The following is a 19,955-nucleotide window of genomic DNA, read 5'->3' as shown; positions in this document are numbered from 1 at the left end:
CTTGACAGATAGACCTCAGTATGTGCGGTTGGGAGACTGTAGGTCTGACACAGTGGTCAGCAGCACAGGAGCGCCACAGGGAACCGTACTCTCTCCGGTCCTGTTCACCCTGTACACATCTGACTTCCAATATAACTCGGAGTCCTGCCATGTGCAGAAGTTCGCTGATGACACGGCCATAGTGGGGTGTGTCAGGAATGGACAGGAGGAGGAGTATAGGAAACTGATACAGGACTTTGTGATATGGTGCAACTCAAACTACCTGCGTCTCAATGTCACCAAGACCAAGGAGATGGTGGTGGACTTTAGGAGATCTAGGCCTCATATGGAGCCAGTGATCATTAATGGAGAATGTGTGGAGCAGGTTAAGACCTACAAGTATCTGGGAGTACAGTTGGACGAGAAGCTAGACTGGACTGCCAACACAGATGCCTTGTGCAGGAAGGCACAGAGTCGACTGTACTTCCTTAGAAGGTTGGCGTCATTCAATGTCTGCAGTGAGATGCTGAAGATGTTCTATAGGTCAGTTGTTGAGAGCGCCCTCTTCTTTGTGGTGGCGTGTTGGGGAGGAAGCATTAAGAAGAAGGACGCCTCACGTCTTAATAAGCTGATAAGGAAGGCGGGCTCTGTCGTGGGCAAAGTACTGGAGAGTTTAACATCGGTAGCTGAGCGAAGGGCGCTGAGTAGGCTACGGTCAATTATGGAAAACCCTGAACATCCTCTACATAGCACCATCCAGAGACAGAGAAGCAGTTTCAGCGACAGGTTACTGTCGATGCAATGCTCCTCAGACAGGATGAAGAGGTCAATACTCCCCAATGCCATTAGGCTTTACAATTCAACTGCCAGGACTTAAGAACTTTTTTTAAAGCTATTATTAATGCTTTTTGAGTTAGTGATTTAGATGCATATCATATTATTACTGAGTTAAGTATTGTATGTAATGAGTTTTTGCTTCAACAAGTGTATGGGACATTGGAAAAAATGTTGAATTTCCCCATGGGGATGAATAAAGTATCTATCTATCTATCTATCTAAGTATAACAATTTGTCAATCATTCTCCGGCTCCTTTCCATCAGTTTTTGAGAACACCAATTCCCAAATCTCATCGTTGATGCAAATTCTCATTCACAGGGAGATGGAAACCCTGAATAAGGAGGCAATTTAAGCAAGAAAATAATACTGACAGAATAACAATCAATAATGAAATTGCTCAAGGGAAGAAATTCTGAAAATCAAATGATAATTCAGAAGAAAGTGAAAGTAGTTAAAAAGAACTTGATCTGTGCAGCATCTTTAAAATAAGTGGTGACAAAGAAAGAAGAATGGCTCTGTGGCCTGGAGAGGGAACAAAAGCTAAGGAATGAAGCAGTAAGCTCCACTGGTTAAACCTGTACCTTACACAAAGACAGATGTGGTTGTTGAGGTAAACATCTCAGCACAAGCACACTACATACTTTAGGACAATTATCACCCAAACACTTCGACTAATTTATCAGAGATCCATCATAGGATGGACATCAGCGCTCGATTCCTAAATGTTAAATTTCTTAGAAGAAATTAAAGCAATCCATGCTTGCATGCAGCAAGACTTACTCAACATTCAGGCATGGATTTATGGTACCAAACAACATTCCTGCCCAATAACTCCAGGCATAACCATCTCCAGCAATAAAAAAAATCTAACCACCTACCTTTCCATTCAATGATCTTTTGTGAACAATCTCATTCAGCACTGAGAGTTGAATACAATGACAAATACTTCAGGCTTATCTTTTGCACTCATATTCTGGCCTTTGTCATCTCCGAAGACTAGGATGTGCTTAGGTTTGATACTAGTTATTAGTTGTCCAATTACCATTCACGTCTTGATGGACCTGAAACAACTGGACTAACCACAAAGCTGAAAAAAATAAGAGATCCAATATCCTGTTGTGATTTCCTTATCTCCTAACTGACGATAAGGAAAGATACAAGATACAAAGTAATGTGCTGGAATAACAGCAAAGTTCAAAGTGCATTTATTATCAAATAATGTATACATTATTTCATCCTAGAAAAGACTGGCACGAAACCAATACTTCTGGAAACCGTTATCCAAAGGAAACTTCGCTATTTTGGACACACCTCAAGAACTGATGACACACTGGAACGCATTGTGCTTGAAGGCAGAGTAGAAGGGAGCCGCTCCTGAGGCAGACAGAGGACAACCTGGATCGACAACATCAAGAAGTGGACCAGCCTCACCACCAGAGATGAAAGAGGTTTGACTGCCGACAGATCACAGTGGAAGAAAGTGGTCGCTGAGGCTCTGGCAGACTATGGGACATGGTGATGATGATACATTATACAACCTTGAGATTTGTCTCCTAACAGGCAGCCACAAAACAAAGAAACCCAAAAGGACTCAAGAAAAATAAGACCTGTAAACACACTAGTGAGAGAAGAGAGAAAATAATCATGCAAACAATAAACACAAGCAAATAGCATTCTGAACTGAAGTCCACAAAGAGAGCCCGATGCAGAGTCGAGTAAACATCGTGGAGCAGCAAGTGGAACTGACCCATCCCTCGCCACAGCCCCCAACACCTTGGACCTTTACAATCTGGCCCAGCGCCTAATTCGTCACCTAAACATCAAGTTCAGTTGCCTCAATACAGCCTGCTGCTGGGCCCCTGCCACCCCGACTCGACTTGTACCCAACCTTTCCAAAGATCGAACCTAAGGTCTTCCTCACTCCACATCGACTTGCCTCCAAGACCAAAGGGAACTTGTGATGATCATTTGCCAGAAAAAGTGTGATTAAAAAGTGTTTAGTTTTCCTTGTTTCATTAGCTACCTGCCAGAAGTCACTGAGATTCACCAGAGCCATCTTAAACCAGAAGCACATTACCATCCAGCCCACCAGACTGGCACACCATAGCTGCAAAGTGTAACATCTGCAAAATGCACTAGAGTTATTCCCCAATGTTTCTTTGGCAGTACGCCCGAACTCGCAATCTCTGCCTTTAGCATTAAGGCAGTGAGCACATGGAAACAGCACCAGTGTCAGATTTTCTTCCAAGTCATACACCATGAATATATTTTGCTTTTCCTTCCTCACTAAATTCATATCTTGAATCTCCCTAATAGACAGAATTGAGGGAGCAGCTTCAGGGTCTGCTGATGGAATTTGAGCAGCTAGGGACTAAATTAAAATGCAGAACCAAAAAGATAACACTATCTGGATTGTTACCCGAGCTATGTGCAAATTGGTGCAGGGTTAATAAGATCACTGAACTAAATGTGTGGCTCAGAGATTGGTGTGGGAGAAGTAGGGTTGAATTTGTGGGATATTGGCACAAGTATTAGGGAAGGAGGGAGGTGTTCCAATGGGATGTGCTCCACCTGAACGATGTTGAGGCTGTTTTCCTGGTAAATCACATAACTAAAGTTGTGGATAAGGGCTTTACAACTAACTAGTGTGTAGTGGCAGTGTGTGGTTAACAGCTTGGAAAAGTATAGATAAAGGAGAGTGCACATGAGGCTACTTAAGTCTCCAGGGTAAAGAATAAGGCAAAAAGTTTAGAAAGAGATAAGAATTTAGCTTGAGGCAACATGGAGACAAAATTCAAAAGAAGGCTGACAAATACTGGAAGGTGATGAATGATATATTTGAATGAACACCATATACGAAATAAGGTAGATGATCATGTCGCTTAGAAATTGACAGGCATGACGCTGTGGGCATCACTAAGTCATGGTTGAAAGAAGATCATAGTTGGGAGTCTAACATCCAAGGATATACATCCTGTCAAAAAGCCAAACAGCTGGGCAAAGAGGAGGCTTTGTTTGTGAAAAAAAAACGAAATCAAATTCTTAAAGAGGGGACATGAGATCAGAGGATTTATAATCATTGTGGGAGGAGTTAAGAAACTGCAAGACTCTGATGGCAATTATATGCAGGCCTCTGAACAGTAGCCAGGATGTGGGGTACAATTACAAAGGAAGATAGAAGAGGCACATCAAAAGGGCAATGTTATGATGATCATGGGGAATTGCAATATGCTGGTAAATTGAGAAAATCAGGTTGGTGTCAGATCCCAAAGAATTTGCAGAAGATGTAAGAGATGGAATTTTAAGAGCAGCTACTGGTCAATCCCACGAGGGAAAAGGCAATGCTGGATTCAGTGTTTTGTAACAAACCAGATTTAATTCGGGAGCTTAAGACAAAGGGACATTAGGAGGCAGTGATCATATATGAAAAAATTCACACTGCAATTTGAGGAAAGCTAAAATCGGATATATCAATATTAGAAAGATAACTACAATGGTATGAGAGGGGTGCTGGCCAAAGCTGCTTGGAACAAAACATCATGACTGGAAGGGGAAGATGGTGCTGGTGATGCAGGTAGCAAACAAAACAAAAAATGACTGTATTAATCACATTTTTTCTTGGATATAATCACTGTAATCAATAGCCTGCAACTTCCCTGTTGGAGTTAGGCTGTTCAACCTCCTGTACGACCTGGCATTTTTTGTGGTGTGAACTGAAGTCTCGAAGGTGTGTCGTGGTTTCTCGTGCCCCACAAGCGACCAGGAGACGCAGAAGATTCTTCAAGAAGTATTAAACTTTAATTTGCAAATCAAAGTTGAGACAGTCATTGAGCTAGTCGCCGATTGCCCACCGCATTTTTTATAGCAATCTCCTGGTTTAGTTGTATTAGACAGTTGCGTATCACAAGTACATCCGCCACTATTGTTTCTACCCATTGACTTAATCATGTTCTAATCTACATCTCTTAGCTACCTCTCATTAACACACCAATATAATCTACATCCTTAGCTAGCCTCTCATTAACACCCCATTATCTTCTACATTCTTAAGATTTCATTCTCCTACTAAATTGGATACATGCATAGCAAAATAGCAAGCTCAAAGCTGACTACATAGTTTTGGTTACACAGCAAACAATGCAACTTTTATACTCCAATAGGTGCAGGATGATTGCAGAGTGGAGTGTACAGGCTGAATCACAGCAGCAAGTCCTGGGCCCGAGAGCGTTTCGAAGTGGCAGGACATGGGTCTGAGAACGAGGAACGACCCAAGGTTTGGTTGTTTTAAGAGTAAGGCCAGATTGAAAGATCAGGGTGTCGAGGCCAGAGGCCAATTCAACTCACTGCTCCATGAGCTGAACGGAGGCTGCGGCCTGCAACTAATGGGCTCCTGAATCGGTTATACTGAAAACTGGTTTTGTGGCTATGGGCACAATTCCGTGAACTTCAGTTCTGTATACTATTTGCTTATTTTACTGTTTGCATGATTTGGGTTTTTTTTCTGCACATTGGGTATTTGATGATGTTTTATTTAAAGTAGTTTCTATTGGGTTTCTTTGTTTTTTGGCTGCCTGCGAGGAGACATGTCTCAAGATTGAAATAGTATACATACTTCAATAATAAATGTACTTTCAACACTAGTAGGGATGACGGTAGAGCTGTAATGGCTGGAGATCCAAGGAGTAATTCAGAAAACGCAGGATCAATTCATTCCAAAGAAGCAGCAGCATTCTAAAGCGAAGATGAGGCAGCCGTAACTGAAATGGGAAGTCAAAGGCAACATAAAAACAAATGAAAGGACATACAATTTAGCAAAAAAATAGTGGGAAGCTAGATGATCGGGAAACTTCTAAAAACCAACAGACAGCAACTCAAAATGCCATAAAGAGAGAAAAGATTAAATATGAAGGTAAGATAGCCAATAACATAAAAGAGGATAGCAAAAGCTTTTTCAGAAATATAAAGAGTAAATAGAGAAGAGTGGACATTGGAGAATGATGTAGGAAAGGTAGTAATGGGGAACAAAGAAAGGATAGATGAACTGATTGAGGATGTTGTACCAGACAGTAGCAGTATGCCAGAAATTCAAGAGTATCGAGGAGAAGAAGTGAGTGTAGTTATTATTAATAACGAGTAGGTGCTTGTAATGCTGAAAGATCTGAAGGTAGATACATTACCTGTACCAGATAGACTACACCCCAGAATTCGGACAGAGGTAGCTAATGAGATTCTGGAGGCATTAGGAATGATCTTTCAAGAATCAATAGATTCTGGAATGGTACTGGCAGACTGGAAAATCATAAAAGTTAACTGACTCTCTAAGAGAAGGTGGCAAAAGACAGGACACTGCAGGCCAATTAGCCTGACTTCACTGGTTGGCAAGATTTGAGAGTCCATTATTAAGGATGAGGTTTCAGGGTACTTGAAGGTACACCATAAAATTACGAAAGTCAGCATAGTTTCCTTAAAGCTTGACAGATCTGTTGGAATACTTCGAGGAAATAACAGGCAGGATAGACAAAGGAAAGTCAGTGAATGCTGTTTACTTGGATTTTTGGAAGGGCTTTGACAAGATGTCGCACATGAGGCTGCTAAACAAAGTAAGAGCTTGTAGTATTACAGTAAAGATACTAGCGTGGATAGAAGATAAGCTAGCTGACAGGATGCAAGGAGTGTGAAGAAAGGGGGCTGTTCTGGCTAGCTGCTTAGTGGTGTTCACCAGGAATCATCACTGGCAGAGCACTTCCAACTTGTCTTCCCATCATATGTCATCCTGTCACGATATTCAGTCCATAGTAGAAACTTGATTACAAAATAAATAAATTAACCCTGGCAGATTTGACAATCAGAAACTTTGAAGAACTTGGATTGTAAAATTTGATTTATTTATATTTATCACGAAAATCCAGATTATGGCTAATAACTTGTTTTAGTGGTGAGATGCTATTGTCCCACAGTGAACAAATTCCTACTCCTTGATTTAAATACACCACTGTGCAACTTCCTAACCAAGAGACCTCAGTTGATACACAACTGCTCCTCCCTCCCTATCATCCGCAACACGGCCAACCACCCAAGTATCCCACATTGTCAAGTTTGCCAATGACACAACAGTGATGGGGGCTCATCACCAACTATAATGTGGCAGCCTACAGAGAGGAGGTGGAAGAGCTCAAAGCCTCAAATAATGTCAAAAAACAAAGGAGATGGTTATTGACTTCAGGAGAACTTGCATCGCTCACATCCCTCATTATATTAACACACAGCCAGGTAAGCAGTTTCAAGCTCCTGGAAGTGAACATCTCGCACAACCTCTCATGGTCCCAGAACACATCATACACAATCAATAAAGCTCACCAATCCCTCTACAATCTGAGAAGGCTGAAGACAGCTGGACTGTGTACATCTATAATCATATCATTCTACAGCTGCACAGTAGGGAGCATCCTATCAAGCTGCATCGGTGCATGGTACGGAAACTGCACTGTGGCTGACAGGAAGGCTCTACAACGGGTAGTCAAAACTGCTCAAAGCACCATCAGCATCTGCTTACCATCAAGAATATATATACAGAAAGGTGCTGGAAAAAGGCTAACTGTATCATGAAGGATCACACTCACCCTACTCATGGACTGTTTGTCCCACTCACAAAAGAGAAGACCAAGTAACATCCACAACAAGACCACCAGACTCAAAAAAGTTATTTTCTCCGAGCAGTAAGATTGATCTCTACCACTACTTAATTGTTCCCGTCAGTCACCTAATGTACAGGTGAGCGTCACTTTATGGCCATACACTCAGTCTATGTATATAAGTTAGTTTATGCATTTCTATTTATTATGCTTTTAAATAATTATTGTGTTCTTTATCTTATTGTGTTTTTGTGATGCATCGGATCCGGAGTAACAATTATTTCGTTCTCCTTTACACTTGTGTACTGGAAATGACATTAAACAATCTTGAAACACACAGTGACAGGTCATATTTATCCTGGAATAACGCTAGTTTAGGGGGGAAAGGTTATCACCAATGACAAGAAACTCTCCCAAAGAAATGGAGCGGGCGAAAATAAGATTATCAAATGGAAAGGTGGCGTTTAAAAATGCAACAGCCCGCCGTCCATCTCCCTCGATGTCAACCTTGGAGGTAAGCTGCACACCGGGGGCCCGGACCAGGCAGACACGAGCCCGCACTTCCCAGGACCCCGTACCTTTATCCAGCTCCATCAGCGCAGAGTTGGCGTCCATTTCCTGCTCGCCGTAACCTCCCTCCGACAGAAACGGTCTGGCTATAGATAACGCCATGGCTGCAGCAGTTCCTCTCCCCCAACGCCTTTTCCCAGTGAGACCTCGCAAACGGGAAGTGACGACTCAGCGGAAACACCAGTGACACCCGAAATTCCGCCCACTGGTCTGGACCACCAATCACGGGACGTGATGTCAATTTGGCGGGAGGTTGATAGTGAGTGAAACGCGCGGGAGTCTCCAACTGCTAGAATTCCTGCGGGTTTGTGCTTAAGGATGCTGTTCCGTGCTGTGCTGAGTAACCGAGTTTGCAGCAAAAAGAGGGGTGAGAGAATGCTGTTAAGTTGTTTTTGTTCAAGATGTAGCTTAACATGTAAAAATGTAGAGCCGTGGTCATGACTTTTTGTGGATTTCTGCATATTTAACTTTCCAGCGTTGTTCCAATTCAATTGACTTCATCCAATGTATAAGAATGTTTTCAAGCAACAGCCCGCCAAATGTTGATTGCGTTTATAGGTACAATATTAATAATTTGAAATGTGCCTTTTTACGATTCTGTTTGACTTTCGTGTCTTATCGCATAGTGAATTTTAAGTAATTCCATGTTATTGTATTAAAGATATTGTTCTCGGCGGTTAGTGACCATACAATAGACCATTTTCTCTTCATTGTTGTATGTCAGCCGCAAACGAGTTAATGAAGCTATGGAGTTTGGCGAACTGGAAATCGGGATTGATTATTTTCAGTGGGGGAAGGGATGGTTGAGCAAGTGATCAATATGATACCTATTTGCAAACTAAAAGGATATTTTAGAAGTAACTAATAAGGGAACATGTTTGAGGAGGCTAGAGAAATTTTGATTGTGTACAAGATCAGAATTCCAATGTTGCAATCATGTTGAGTTTATTTTAATGTCGGTCTTTGTACATGATGAAGATTGTATAAAGAGAATATCAAATTAAGATGCCATATGATCCAGTATGTCCAACGTGCAGTTATTTTTTTTATTTGAGATGCAATTAAAATCGTTACCATATGTATAGTTTTCTCACCATCTTGTGCGAAATGGAATTGAGACATAAATTCTCAAGGTCCGCCTCATCGATGATTAACAGAGGGACAAGAAGCACGCTAAGCGCGGTTCAAATCTGAGAAGAAAGATGTGCTGCCTTCATGATGTTGCAGTAGTAACTGTTAAAATGCATTTGACGTCACGGTTGTGTTAGATTATGTGTGTGTGTGTTCTGAGGAGGCAGCTATTTCTTGTGGATTCTGGGCAGCTTGTATTTTTAAGGTAGTCGGTAAGTCAGCTCACACTGACTAACAAAACCTGCGACGCCGCTGGTGCTTCCATCGACTGCGGGAGCCTGCTGCATGGCCAACAACTTGCTCTCCATCTTCTACTGCCCTGGTTTGATTATTTAGCTGGGAAGCAACTCGACCAACAGAGGGCCACGGACGAGAGTAACACCACTGTGTAGCCCTTGAACACAGGAGAAATAAAGCATAGTGCGAGGGGTTTGATAAAGTGAGGGCCCTGCCGGTCGGCAGCTCAGACATATTCGTGTTATGTCGAGAAACAGCGATTAGAGACCCAGAGCAATCGATCGGTCCTCCTATGATAAGTCTTTTATTGTCGGAATCATTTTCATCAACCTCCTCTGGACCCTCTCCAATGCCAGCACATCCTTTCTTAGATAAGGGGCCCAAACCTGCTCACAATACTCCGTGAGGCCTCAGCAGTGCCTAATAAAACCTCAGCATTACATCCTTGCTTTTATATTGTATTCTGGAAGTGAATGCTAACATTGCATTTGTCTTCTTTACCACGGACCCGACCTGCAAATCAGTCTTTAGGCAATCCTGCACGAGTCCTTTTTGCACCCTGGATTTTTGAATTTTCTCCCAAGTTTAGAAAATGGCCTATGCATTATTCCATCTGCCACTTCTTTGCCCATTGTCCAAATCTGCCCAAGACCTTCTGCAGCCTCACTGATTCCTCAAAACCACCTGTGCCTCCAGCCTTCTCCATATCGTCTGCAAACTTGGCCACAGTGCCTTCAATTTTGTCATTCAAGTTACTGAAATATAATGTAAAAAGAAGCTGTCCCAACGCTGACCACTGGAACACCACCAATCACTGGCAGCTAACAAGTGGAGGCCACTGTGGAACACTACCAATCACTGGCAGCTAACAAGTGGAGGCCACTGTGGAACACTACCAATCACTGGCAGCTAACAAGTGGAGGCCACTGTGGAACACTACCAATCACTGGCAGCTAACAAGTGGAGGCCACTGTGGAACACCACCAATCACTGGCAGCTAACAAGCGGAGGCCACTGTGGAACACCACTAGTCACAGTCAGCAATGGGATTTCCAAAATTTACTATTTTTCTGAGATACAGTGTGGAATATGCTATGCCACCCAGCATCCCTCAATTTAACCCTAGCCTTATCATGGGATAATTTACAATGACCAATTAACCTACCAAGCGATATGTCTTTGGACTGTGGGAGGAAACCAGAGCACCTGGAGGAAACCCATGCATTCACAGGGATAAGGTACAAATTCCTACAGGCAGCAGCATGAATTGAACCTGGGTCGCTGGCATTGTAAACCACTGCGGTACTGTAACGCCCTAACTTAGCAAGGTTCATGCGAACATTTTTTTTTAAATTCTCCCCTTATCCCTGCATTCCCCCCCCCCCAAACTGCCACCAATGCAATGAAGATCATCCACCACAGATAAACTTTAGAGTAGAAAAATGGTTCAACTGCAACAAGGCACACGACCTCAATGGCAAGCCAAACCAGAGTCAAAGAGTAAAATTATTTTGCTAGCGGAAAGCCAGAAAAGAAGATTGTATACTACACAGAAATTGATGAGAACCAGCATGAAGAGTGAGGCTCAAACCAACCTGTGGAAAATATAGCTGTATTTTTAAAAAATTAATACCAAAGTCAATTATCATCTGCTATGATCAAAGTCCTGCAATACTGTCATCTTAAGACATGAGCAGTGAGGTACAATTAAATGCCTAACAGGAGGAAGGGTCACAAACAACATCAACTAAGGCATTCGTTAGCAAACTCAGTTCACTCTGATATTGAAAAGACCATAACAAGACCAAAAGATGAAGGAGCAGAATTAGGCCATCTGGCCCATTGAGTCTGCTCCACCATTCAATCATGGCTGATCCTTTTTTTTTCCATCTCCTCCTCAACCCCAGTTCCTGGCCTTCTCCCCGTAACATTTGATGCCATGTCCAATCAAGAACCTATCAAACTCTGTCTTAAATACATCCAACAACCTGGCCTCCACAGTTGCATGTGCCAACAAATTCCACAAATTTACCACCCTTTGGCTGAAGAAATTTCTCCACATCTCTGTTTTGAAAGGCTGCCCCTCTATCCTGAGGCTGTGCCCTCTTGTCCTACACTCTTCCACATCTACTCTGTCTAGGCCTTTCAACATTCAAAAGGTTTCAATGAGATCCCACTTCATCCTTCTAAATTCCAGCGAATACAGATCCTGAGCCATCAAATGTTCCTTGTATGATAACCCTTTCATTCCTGGAATCATCCTTGTGAACCTCCTCTGGACCCTCTCTGATGCAAGCACATCTTTTCCAAGATGAGGGGCACAAAAACTGTTCACAGAACTCGAGGTGAGGCCATATAAAGCCTCATCATCACATCCCTGCTCTTGTATTCTAGACCTCTTGAAATGAATGCAAACATGGCATTTGCCTTCCTCACCACCAATTCAACCTGCAAGTTAACCTTCAGGGTGTTCAGCACAAGGGCTCCCAAGTCCCTCTGTACCTCATATTCCTGGATTTTCTCTCCATTTAGAAAATAGTCCGCACATTTATTTTTACTAACAAAGTGCATGACCATGGATTTTCCAGCATTGTATTTCATTTGCCACTTTCTTGCCCATTCTCCTAATCTGTTTAAATCCTTCTGCCTTCTACCTGTTTCTTCAACACTACCTGCCCCTCCACCAATCTTTGTATCATCTGCAAACTTGGCAACTACACTATCTATTCCATCATCTATATCATTTATATACAGCATAAAAAGAAGTGAACCCAACATCAACCACTAGTCACTGGCAGCCGACCAGAAAAGGATCATTTTATTCCCACTCACTGCCTCCTACCAATCAGCCAATGTTCTAACCATGTTAGTAACTTCCCTGTAATACCATGGGCTCTTAACTTGGTAAGCAGCCTCATGTGTGGCACCTTGTCAAAGGCCTTCTGAAAGTCCAAATACACAACATCTACTGCATGTCCTTTATCTATCCTACCTGTAATCTCTTCAAAGAATTCCAATAATTTCGTCAAGCAGGATTTTCCCTGAAGGAAACCATGCTGACTTTGTACTATCTTGTCCTGTGTCACCAAGTACTTCATCACCTCATTGTTAAAAATTGACTCTAACATCTTCCCAACCACTGAGGTCAGGCTAACTGGTCTATAATTTCCTTCTACAGCCTTCCTCCTTTCACAAATAGTGGAGTGACATTTGCAATTTTCCTGTCCTCTGTTACCATGCCAAAGTCCAATGATTTTTGAAAGATCATTTCTAATGCCACTGCAATCTTTATCGCTACCTCTTTCAGAACCCTAGGGTGCAGTTCACTGGTCTGGGTGACTTATGTACCCATGGATCTTCCAACTTTTTGAGCACTTTCCCTCTTGTAACAGTAACTGCAACCGCTTCTCTTCCTTCACACACTATAACATCTGGCACACTGCTAGTGTCTTCCACAGTGAAGACTGATGCAAAATACTCATTTAGTTCATCAGCCATCTCCTTGTCTTCTGTTGTTATTTCTCCTGCCTCATTTTCTAGCAGTTCTATATCCATTCTTTTTTATTTTTAACATACTTGAAAAAACTTTTACAATCCACTGATTATTTGCTAGCTTGCTTTCATATTTCATCTTTTCCCTTCTATTGATTTTTTTAGTTGCTCTCTGTAGGGTTTTTAAAACTTCCCAATCCTCTATCTTCTCACTAATTTTTGCTTTGTTGTATGCCCTTTCTTTTACATTAACTTTGACTTACCTTGTCAGCCATGGTTGTACTATTTTACCATTTAAGTATATCTTCATTTTTGGAACACATGTCCCACACCTTCCTCAGTTTTCCCAGAAACGCAGGTCATTGCTGCTCTGCTGTCATCCCTGCCAGCATCTCCTTCCAATTTACTTTGGCCAACTCCTCTCTCATACCGCTACCGTTTCCCTTACTCCACTGAAATACTGCGACATCAAACTTTACTTTCTCCCTGTCAAATTTCAAGTTGAAAGGAACTGAGATCAATGCATTGAGCAAAAACCATAGGGCAGAGGAGCAGAATTACACCATTCAGCCCATCCTACGAGGTTGCAGGATCCGACATCATGTCACCTGTAGTACCGTACAACTTCAGTGCAGACATAGCAGAGGCGCCTACCTGCTTGCATTGAACAATTATCCACTTGTGCTGTGTCCATAAATAGCAGCACAAATACAATTCTGCTAATTACTATACAAACAATCTCCTCCCAGTCATCAGCAAAATATTGGAAGGTGTCTGACAATATTGTAAAGCAACGCTTTTCACTGATTCCCCAGTTTGAGTTTAACAATGATCACTCATCATTGCCTTTGTCCAGACAGTGCCTGCTCTTCCTGCCAGGAAAATACTTATTTAATGTGTAATTGAACCAATGAGTCCTGAATGTAATTACAAAGCAGAATAATGGAAGAACATTTAAACATTAAATGTTGTTAAACATTAACAGTGTTTAGTGCTCTATTTCATGTGAAGTTTGTAGCTTTGTCTGTTAGACTAGTGTAGACCAGGATCTAAGAGAACAAGAAATGCTGTTTTGTGACATGATTTTACTGAGCAGATTATATTAAATAACAATCTACAATTTCTGTTATTTCAATCTTGAGCAGTTTCTGAACAGATCTAAAATGGAGAAGCTGAGTGGGTGAATGTATAGTTAAGAATGCACCAAGGAAACAAGTTGGTTCAGGGTGGATCTGGTCAGACATGATGTAGTGACTTTCAGATATTTTTAAGTTGAGCATTAATGCGCACCATGTAGCAGAAAATATTTCTGTGGAGTCGTCGATTCACAAAAGACCTGGGGACATGTCCGATTCAGTTGAATCTGTGAGGAAGGTTGGAAGAAAGGCAGTTGAAGTGGCAAGTGCAGTAAAAGGAAGATTCAAATTACATGATAATTCTGTGCTGGGGCCACCAAGTAGATCTAAGATGAACACTAATTTTTTTTTTTTATTTGACCTCATAACCACTAGAATTGAATGGAGGATTCTAAATTTGACTCTCTTCTGTTGTTGACAACATGTGGTAGTGGCACAGTGGTTGAATTACTGGAGGAATAATCCAGTTAGCCAGCTTAATCATTGAGGGCATAAGTTTAAATGTCAGAATGGCAAGTCAAAAATTTCAATTTAAGGTATGTTAGAGAGACTCAGCAGCTACTTGAGATGTATATATTTCTGTGGTTCCAGCGCTGATCCCTAGCTGCACCCTACTGGTAAATCAGTACTCCAGCCATATTAAAACGATGAACTCTAATCTTGCAAGGTAACTTTTTCAAAATGGAATCTTCTGGAATGCCTTTTTGAAAATTAGAATTTATTACATGTAGAGGTTTCCTTTCAAGCACTCTGGCAGACATTTCCTTTAAAAGAACTTAAAATGCGTCAGACATCATTTCCCCTTCATTAAGCCATGCTGGCTGTTTAATCAGATTATGATTTTCCAGATGTTGTGCTCCTTAATTGAACTTAACTTCCCTTCCCCCCGCCCATAGTAGATGCCTTGCTAGAATCTAAGCATTTCAGAATGATAACCAATGTTTCTGTTAAATCTTTAGCAATGTATTTTAAAATCCCAGAAGGTCATCAGGTCAAGTGACTTATTCACCTTTAGTCCCATGTGTACTAATACTAATTCTCTAATGAAGTGATGCTATATAATTCTTGCAGTTATTTTTGTTGTATCTTTCATCTTAAATGATATTTTGCATAATTCTTTAACTCCTGCTATTTTCCTGTTCTTCAAAACTATTTCCCTAACTTGCTTTTAATGAAGCCTGTGTTCACTTGTGCTTCTCTCTTCAAGAAACTTTTGTCACTTTCCATTAGCTCTCTAAATTTATTTTCTCCTTTAAGTCTTCCTTTGCTGAATTCCAAATTTATCCCAATCTTTGGGCCTACCACTACCATTTACCACCTTGTGTGTTTCCTCTTTCAACAGAATACTCTCTTTGACTTTGATACTAATATTAAAATTCTGCCCTTTTTTTTGCAGTGTGACTAATGTGAATTGTGTATTCTGAAGTGATTTGACATTTGATGAGCTATTGGCAATTAGAGTAGTGGAGGTTGTCTACAAGTAAAGCATTCAACTAATTCCCGTAATGGTATGGTGATCCAGAAGACTAAAGGGCAAAGGAACAACAGAGACTTGATACATTGGATAGAGTTTGCGATAGAGGGGTGTTATCCTACTGGAGGTCTGTGACTGACGGTCCTGCAGAATACACTTGGTGTGTTCACCGTAAAAGTTCCAGCTAAATATTATTTTGATTAGGCTAACACTTGGAGTATTGTGTGCAGCTTTGGTTGCTGCATTACAGGAAGGGATGTGGAGGCCTTGGACAAGCTATAAAATAGGTTCACTTGAATGTTGCTTGGAGTGGAGAGCAGTAGTTATAAAGGGAGATTAGACAAACTTGGATAGTTTTCTTTGGAGTGCTGGAGACTGGGAATAACCTAATAGAAGTTTAGACAAATATGAGAAGCTTAGATGGGGTAGTTACCCCTTTTCTAAGGGTGGAAACATCAGATACTAGAGGGTATAGATTTGTGTTGAGAGGGGGGAAAAGTTTAAAGGAGATTTGATGCAAGTTGTTTATTAACAATGTGGAAAGTGCTTGGGGAGGTGGAGGTAGCAGATACAATAGTAACATTTAAGAGGCATTCGGACAAGCACGTGGCAGGCAAGAGATGGAGGAATATGAACCATACGAAATTAATGTAAATTAGCATGTTTAGCACAGACTTCGTGGGATGAAGAGAGTGTTTCTGTGTGTCTCAGAGTATCTATCTTTCACAACTATTTATTGCATTCCCTGTGTGTACACGCACAAGTGCTGGTGTATCTGTCAGTCTTTCCCAAGTTTTTATTTTATTCTGTTAGAGCTACTCCACCACCTCTTCTTTCCTACGCGTCTTTCCCAAAAGTCAAATACCCTTGAATATTGAAGTCCCAGTTCAGACTACCATGTAACGATCTGCTCTAATGGCAATCAGATCACAACTTGTGTCTGTTTGCCCTGTTAGTTCATTGATTTTGCTCTTTTGAATTGAGATGTACGTCTAAATTTGCTCTCCAACATCCTTGCACTGACCCTATCTGTGGGGTCTGTAGTGATGTACTTGAGCTCTTGTATGAATAATAACTTTGTTTTCCTGCTGTTGCTTTTGTTATATTTTATTGGTGCTTAATTTCTGCTGTAAACTTTGTAAAATGACAGATTAGTTAAACGTTTACTTATTGGTGCTTTCCATCAATTTCAATTTTACTTTTGTTTTCCCCATTAGAGCCCCACCGCTACCCCTTAGATACCTTGCTGCAATATTACCAGTGCAACAGACAGGATGAGCACACTTCAACCAGTAACTTCGGAGCACCAGTTCCTCCTTTTGGCTGCTCATGGTCTACAGGTAAATTGGACGACCTCAGGCTTGTACTGAACATTGACCACGTACATTCTTATAGTATGCCATTACACTTGCTTCTGTCAAATACATCTCATTCAGATGTTGTAAAGCATTAGTTCGAGATCTCAATGCAATTTACAAGTGAGAAGCTGAGATTTGATTACCACACATGGTTTTCCAAAGCAAATAACCTGTGCATCAAGGTGGTGTTTAATACATTGAGGGAATGATGAAGCAAAATTTGAATAACTTGTGTAATTGACTTCATAACATGACTTCCTGTAGTTATACTGAGGCATGTAATGTGTGAACCAGTTGGAGATTCATTGAGTAATGAGTAATTGTGGCATTAATTGTACTTTAATTTTTCACTTGTAATGATCAGGCATGAACTGATAGTCCACACTTTTTAGATGTTATTTTGGTGAACATTGGATTGGATATCAGCAATTTAGCTAGAAGAATGTTAACATTATGCAAAGGCAATTCCACTGAGAAGGAAGCAAAATTAAATCCTAATTTCTATTGGAACAAAATTGGAAAATGGCTCCCTGTTTTATATAATTTAGATTTGCTTTCAATATAAAACAAAAATTCATATTGTTAATATCTTGACCACTTTATCCTAAAGCCTTTACTTCTTCACAGCAAAGCAGTTGCATTGGGTCCTCGCAGTTGTAAATGAAGAAGGCATTGTCAGGTTGTACAATACTGAATGTCATAACAAGAAGGATTCAATTTTTCGAGGTGGGTCAAGATTTTATTTGCTTGATTGCTTTCACATTTTTGAAAGTGATGTATGTAAATATTGGTTGTGTTAAACTAAACATTCTCTCCTTTTTAAAAATAATTTAAATGCAATGTAATTCCACCCATCATAGATGGAACAATGCATGACTTGTGTATGTGTGCAGGTAGCACTTCAGACAGCTGAGCTACAGGCTACAGGTCTCAGTGAACACTCAGTGATCACCACAAGTTTTTGTACTTGGCCAGGCAGTCCACCTGGGCCGCGTGCTTTCCGTGGGTTCATCCTCCTGAAGGATGAGCTCACATCCGCCTCGGAGACTGAAATCGGGGAGAATTGGAGTTTGTGAAGGTCCCTCCATGTTTTGCCACTCAAAGTGAGCTTAAAAATCATTGGGCTCATTTGGGAGCGAAACATTGTTGTCAGCTATGTTGCTCATTTTCACTTGGTCTGTGGTGATGGCATTCAGGCCCTGCCACAATCATTCAGGTCTGTCCACAATTGCCACTTCAAAGCAGGATGTAAATGTATTGTCTGCTTATGAGAACGAAACATCGAAACTCTATAAATGCCTTAATTCCCATTTATTATAATCAATGAGAACTTAATGTACATTGCTTCCTGCAGACTTTCTCTTGCAAGTCCAGTTAAGTGGATGTGGGATCTGACTCTTTAATTTTTAGATTAGAATGTTTAATTGATATCATCTTTGCAGTTTATCAATTAATTACCTGCTTGTACTTTAAGTAGTATTTGTATACATGTAACAGATTATCATGACTCCTAATAACCACGGTGTGTGTATATGCAATTGTTCAATGTGTACCTCTGGCGATCTGGAGGTTTCTGTTGGTGCTGCATTATTTGAATAAAAGCTTTCTCATTTGCTAACTCGTATCTACAAATTTGAATGGAATTTTCCTTATCGATGGGTATGAAAGAGCTGGCCCTGTTGTCAGCGCCATCTTAGTTTCTTATTCTGGTCTTTAAGCCTTCTGCTCCTGTTGCTGTCTGTTTCAATTTTCCTTTGTGCTATCAATGCTTAATAAAATGGTTGTGAAGCAACAAGTTTTGTGCCTCTTTTCTGACTTCTGAAAGAACCTTGGATTAAAACACGAGAATCCAACATGGAGTGGTTTAATCCTTCACATCCGCCTTATCTTTGAGAGCTCATGCTGTGCCAGCCACTTTTCTTCTTTTTTTTGGGGGGGGGGGGGGGTAGCTGATTCAAACTGAGAACTCTGATGGTGCAATGACTTATGGCATTCTGGCAGGTGTTTCAAACCCTGTTCAACGAATTTGCTGCAGTATTTTCATTGAAGTTTTATGTAAAGTATCCACATATGAAATGTGGTTGTCTCTTGGGCTGTTTGGCATTATTATACTAATATGCCAGGTATAGTTCATTATTTAGTTACAATATTTCAGACACATTCTTCATAACAAAGGAACAATTAAAACGCGTCCACCCTATTACTCCAATATATCATCCTGATTGATGTCAAAATGCTGCAAGGTGAATTTAACTTTTGAATTACATAACTTTCCTGTCATTTAAGTGGACAGTTTTGTTTATCAAGATCCCAATCTTTTTCCCCCAGAATGGTTGGCTCACAACAATGCGGTATTTGACCTTGCTTGGGTTCCAAGAGAACCAAAATTAGTAAGTACTCCTTTGTTTCACAGTACATTCCTGAAGCCGGAATGAGATGAGAATGCTGATAAAAATCTTGCTGTTTCTGTGTTTAATTTTGAAGGTTACAGCTTCAGGAGATCAAACTGCAAAGCTCTGGGATGTGAACGCGAGTGAGCTCCTGGGCACATTCAAAGGCCACCAGTGCAGCCTCAAGTCAGTGGCATTTGGAGCGCAGGAAACAGGTACCCTGCGCAATTTATTTATCTTTGTAGAGCTTCATTCATAAACGGAAAGTAGTTCTAATTTTACCTCTTTTTTTCAAAAGCTGTATTTTGTACTGGTGGAAGAGATGGTAATATAATGGTCTGGGATACTCGCTGCAGCAAGAAAGGTATGACTTCCATAGAAATTGTGAGACAGTTACATTTCATAAAGGATTGAAATGGTTCAATTAATTTTATTTTGAAATTCCTGTGTGGTTACTGTATTCCCTCTTGTATTTAGTCTTGTCTATATGTCCTTTTACAGCCCAGTGGCTCTCTGTCTTTGTCTCATTTTGCACTGTAGCCTCAACGAGGCCCACTGGGACCTGATCAGAAATCAGATCATGAGTATCATATACCCAGCTCTTCAAATCTGTCCATGATATAGTGAACCAAGATGGAGACTTAAGCACACAGATTACACATTATTTTCTAATACACGAACAACTGCCTTCATTAATTCAAGGGTCTTGGCTTGAAAC

The 19,955-nt window shown here is 40.9% G+C and overlaps 2 protein-coding genes across 2 annotated transcripts in view; one reads left to right on the top strand and one right to left on the bottom strand.

Annotated features, from left to right (window-relative positions):
• The window catches only part of ints7 (integrator complex subunit 7), a 65,730-nt gene extending 57,556 nt beyond the window's left edge, over positions 1 to 8,174 (bottom strand). The window contains exon 1 of the mRNA XM_073050888.1: positions 8,028 to 8,174. Within this exon, the coding sequence (XP_072906989.1) occupies positions 8,028 to 8,121 (94 nt within the window). The 5' untranslated portion in view covers positions 8,122 to 8,174. The remainder of the gene's footprint in view (positions 1 to 8,027) is intronic.
• Positions 8,175 to 8,295: 121 nt separating this feature from the next.
• Positions 8,296 to 19,955, top strand: part of dtl (denticleless E3 ubiquitin protein ligase homolog (Drosophila)) — a 32,806-nt gene continuing 21,146 nt past the window's right edge. The window contains exons 1-6 of the mRNA XM_073050880.1: positions 8,296 to 8,386; positions 16,707 to 16,829; positions 17,475 to 17,573; positions 19,176 to 19,237; positions 19,332 to 19,452; positions 19,536 to 19,601. Coding sequence (XP_072906981.1) covers positions 8,338 to 8,386; positions 16,707 to 16,829; positions 17,475 to 17,573; positions 19,176 to 19,237; positions 19,332 to 19,452; positions 19,536 to 19,601 — 520 coding nt within the window. The 5' untranslated portion in view covers positions 8,296 to 8,337. The remainder of the gene's footprint in view (positions 8,387 to 16,706; positions 16,830 to 17,474; positions 17,574 to 19,175; positions 19,238 to 19,331; positions 19,453 to 19,535; positions 19,602 to 19,955) is intronic.

Source organism: Hemitrygon akajei, chromosome 7 (genome assembly GCF_048418815.1).
Source record: "Hemitrygon akajei chromosome 7, sHemAka1.3, whole genome shotgun sequence".
Taxonomy (NCBI): Eukaryota; Metazoa; Chordata; class Chondrichthyes; order Myliobatiformes; family Dasyatidae; genus Hemitrygon; species Hemitrygon akajei.
This window is presented reverse-complemented; position numbering and strand designations above follow the sequence as displayed.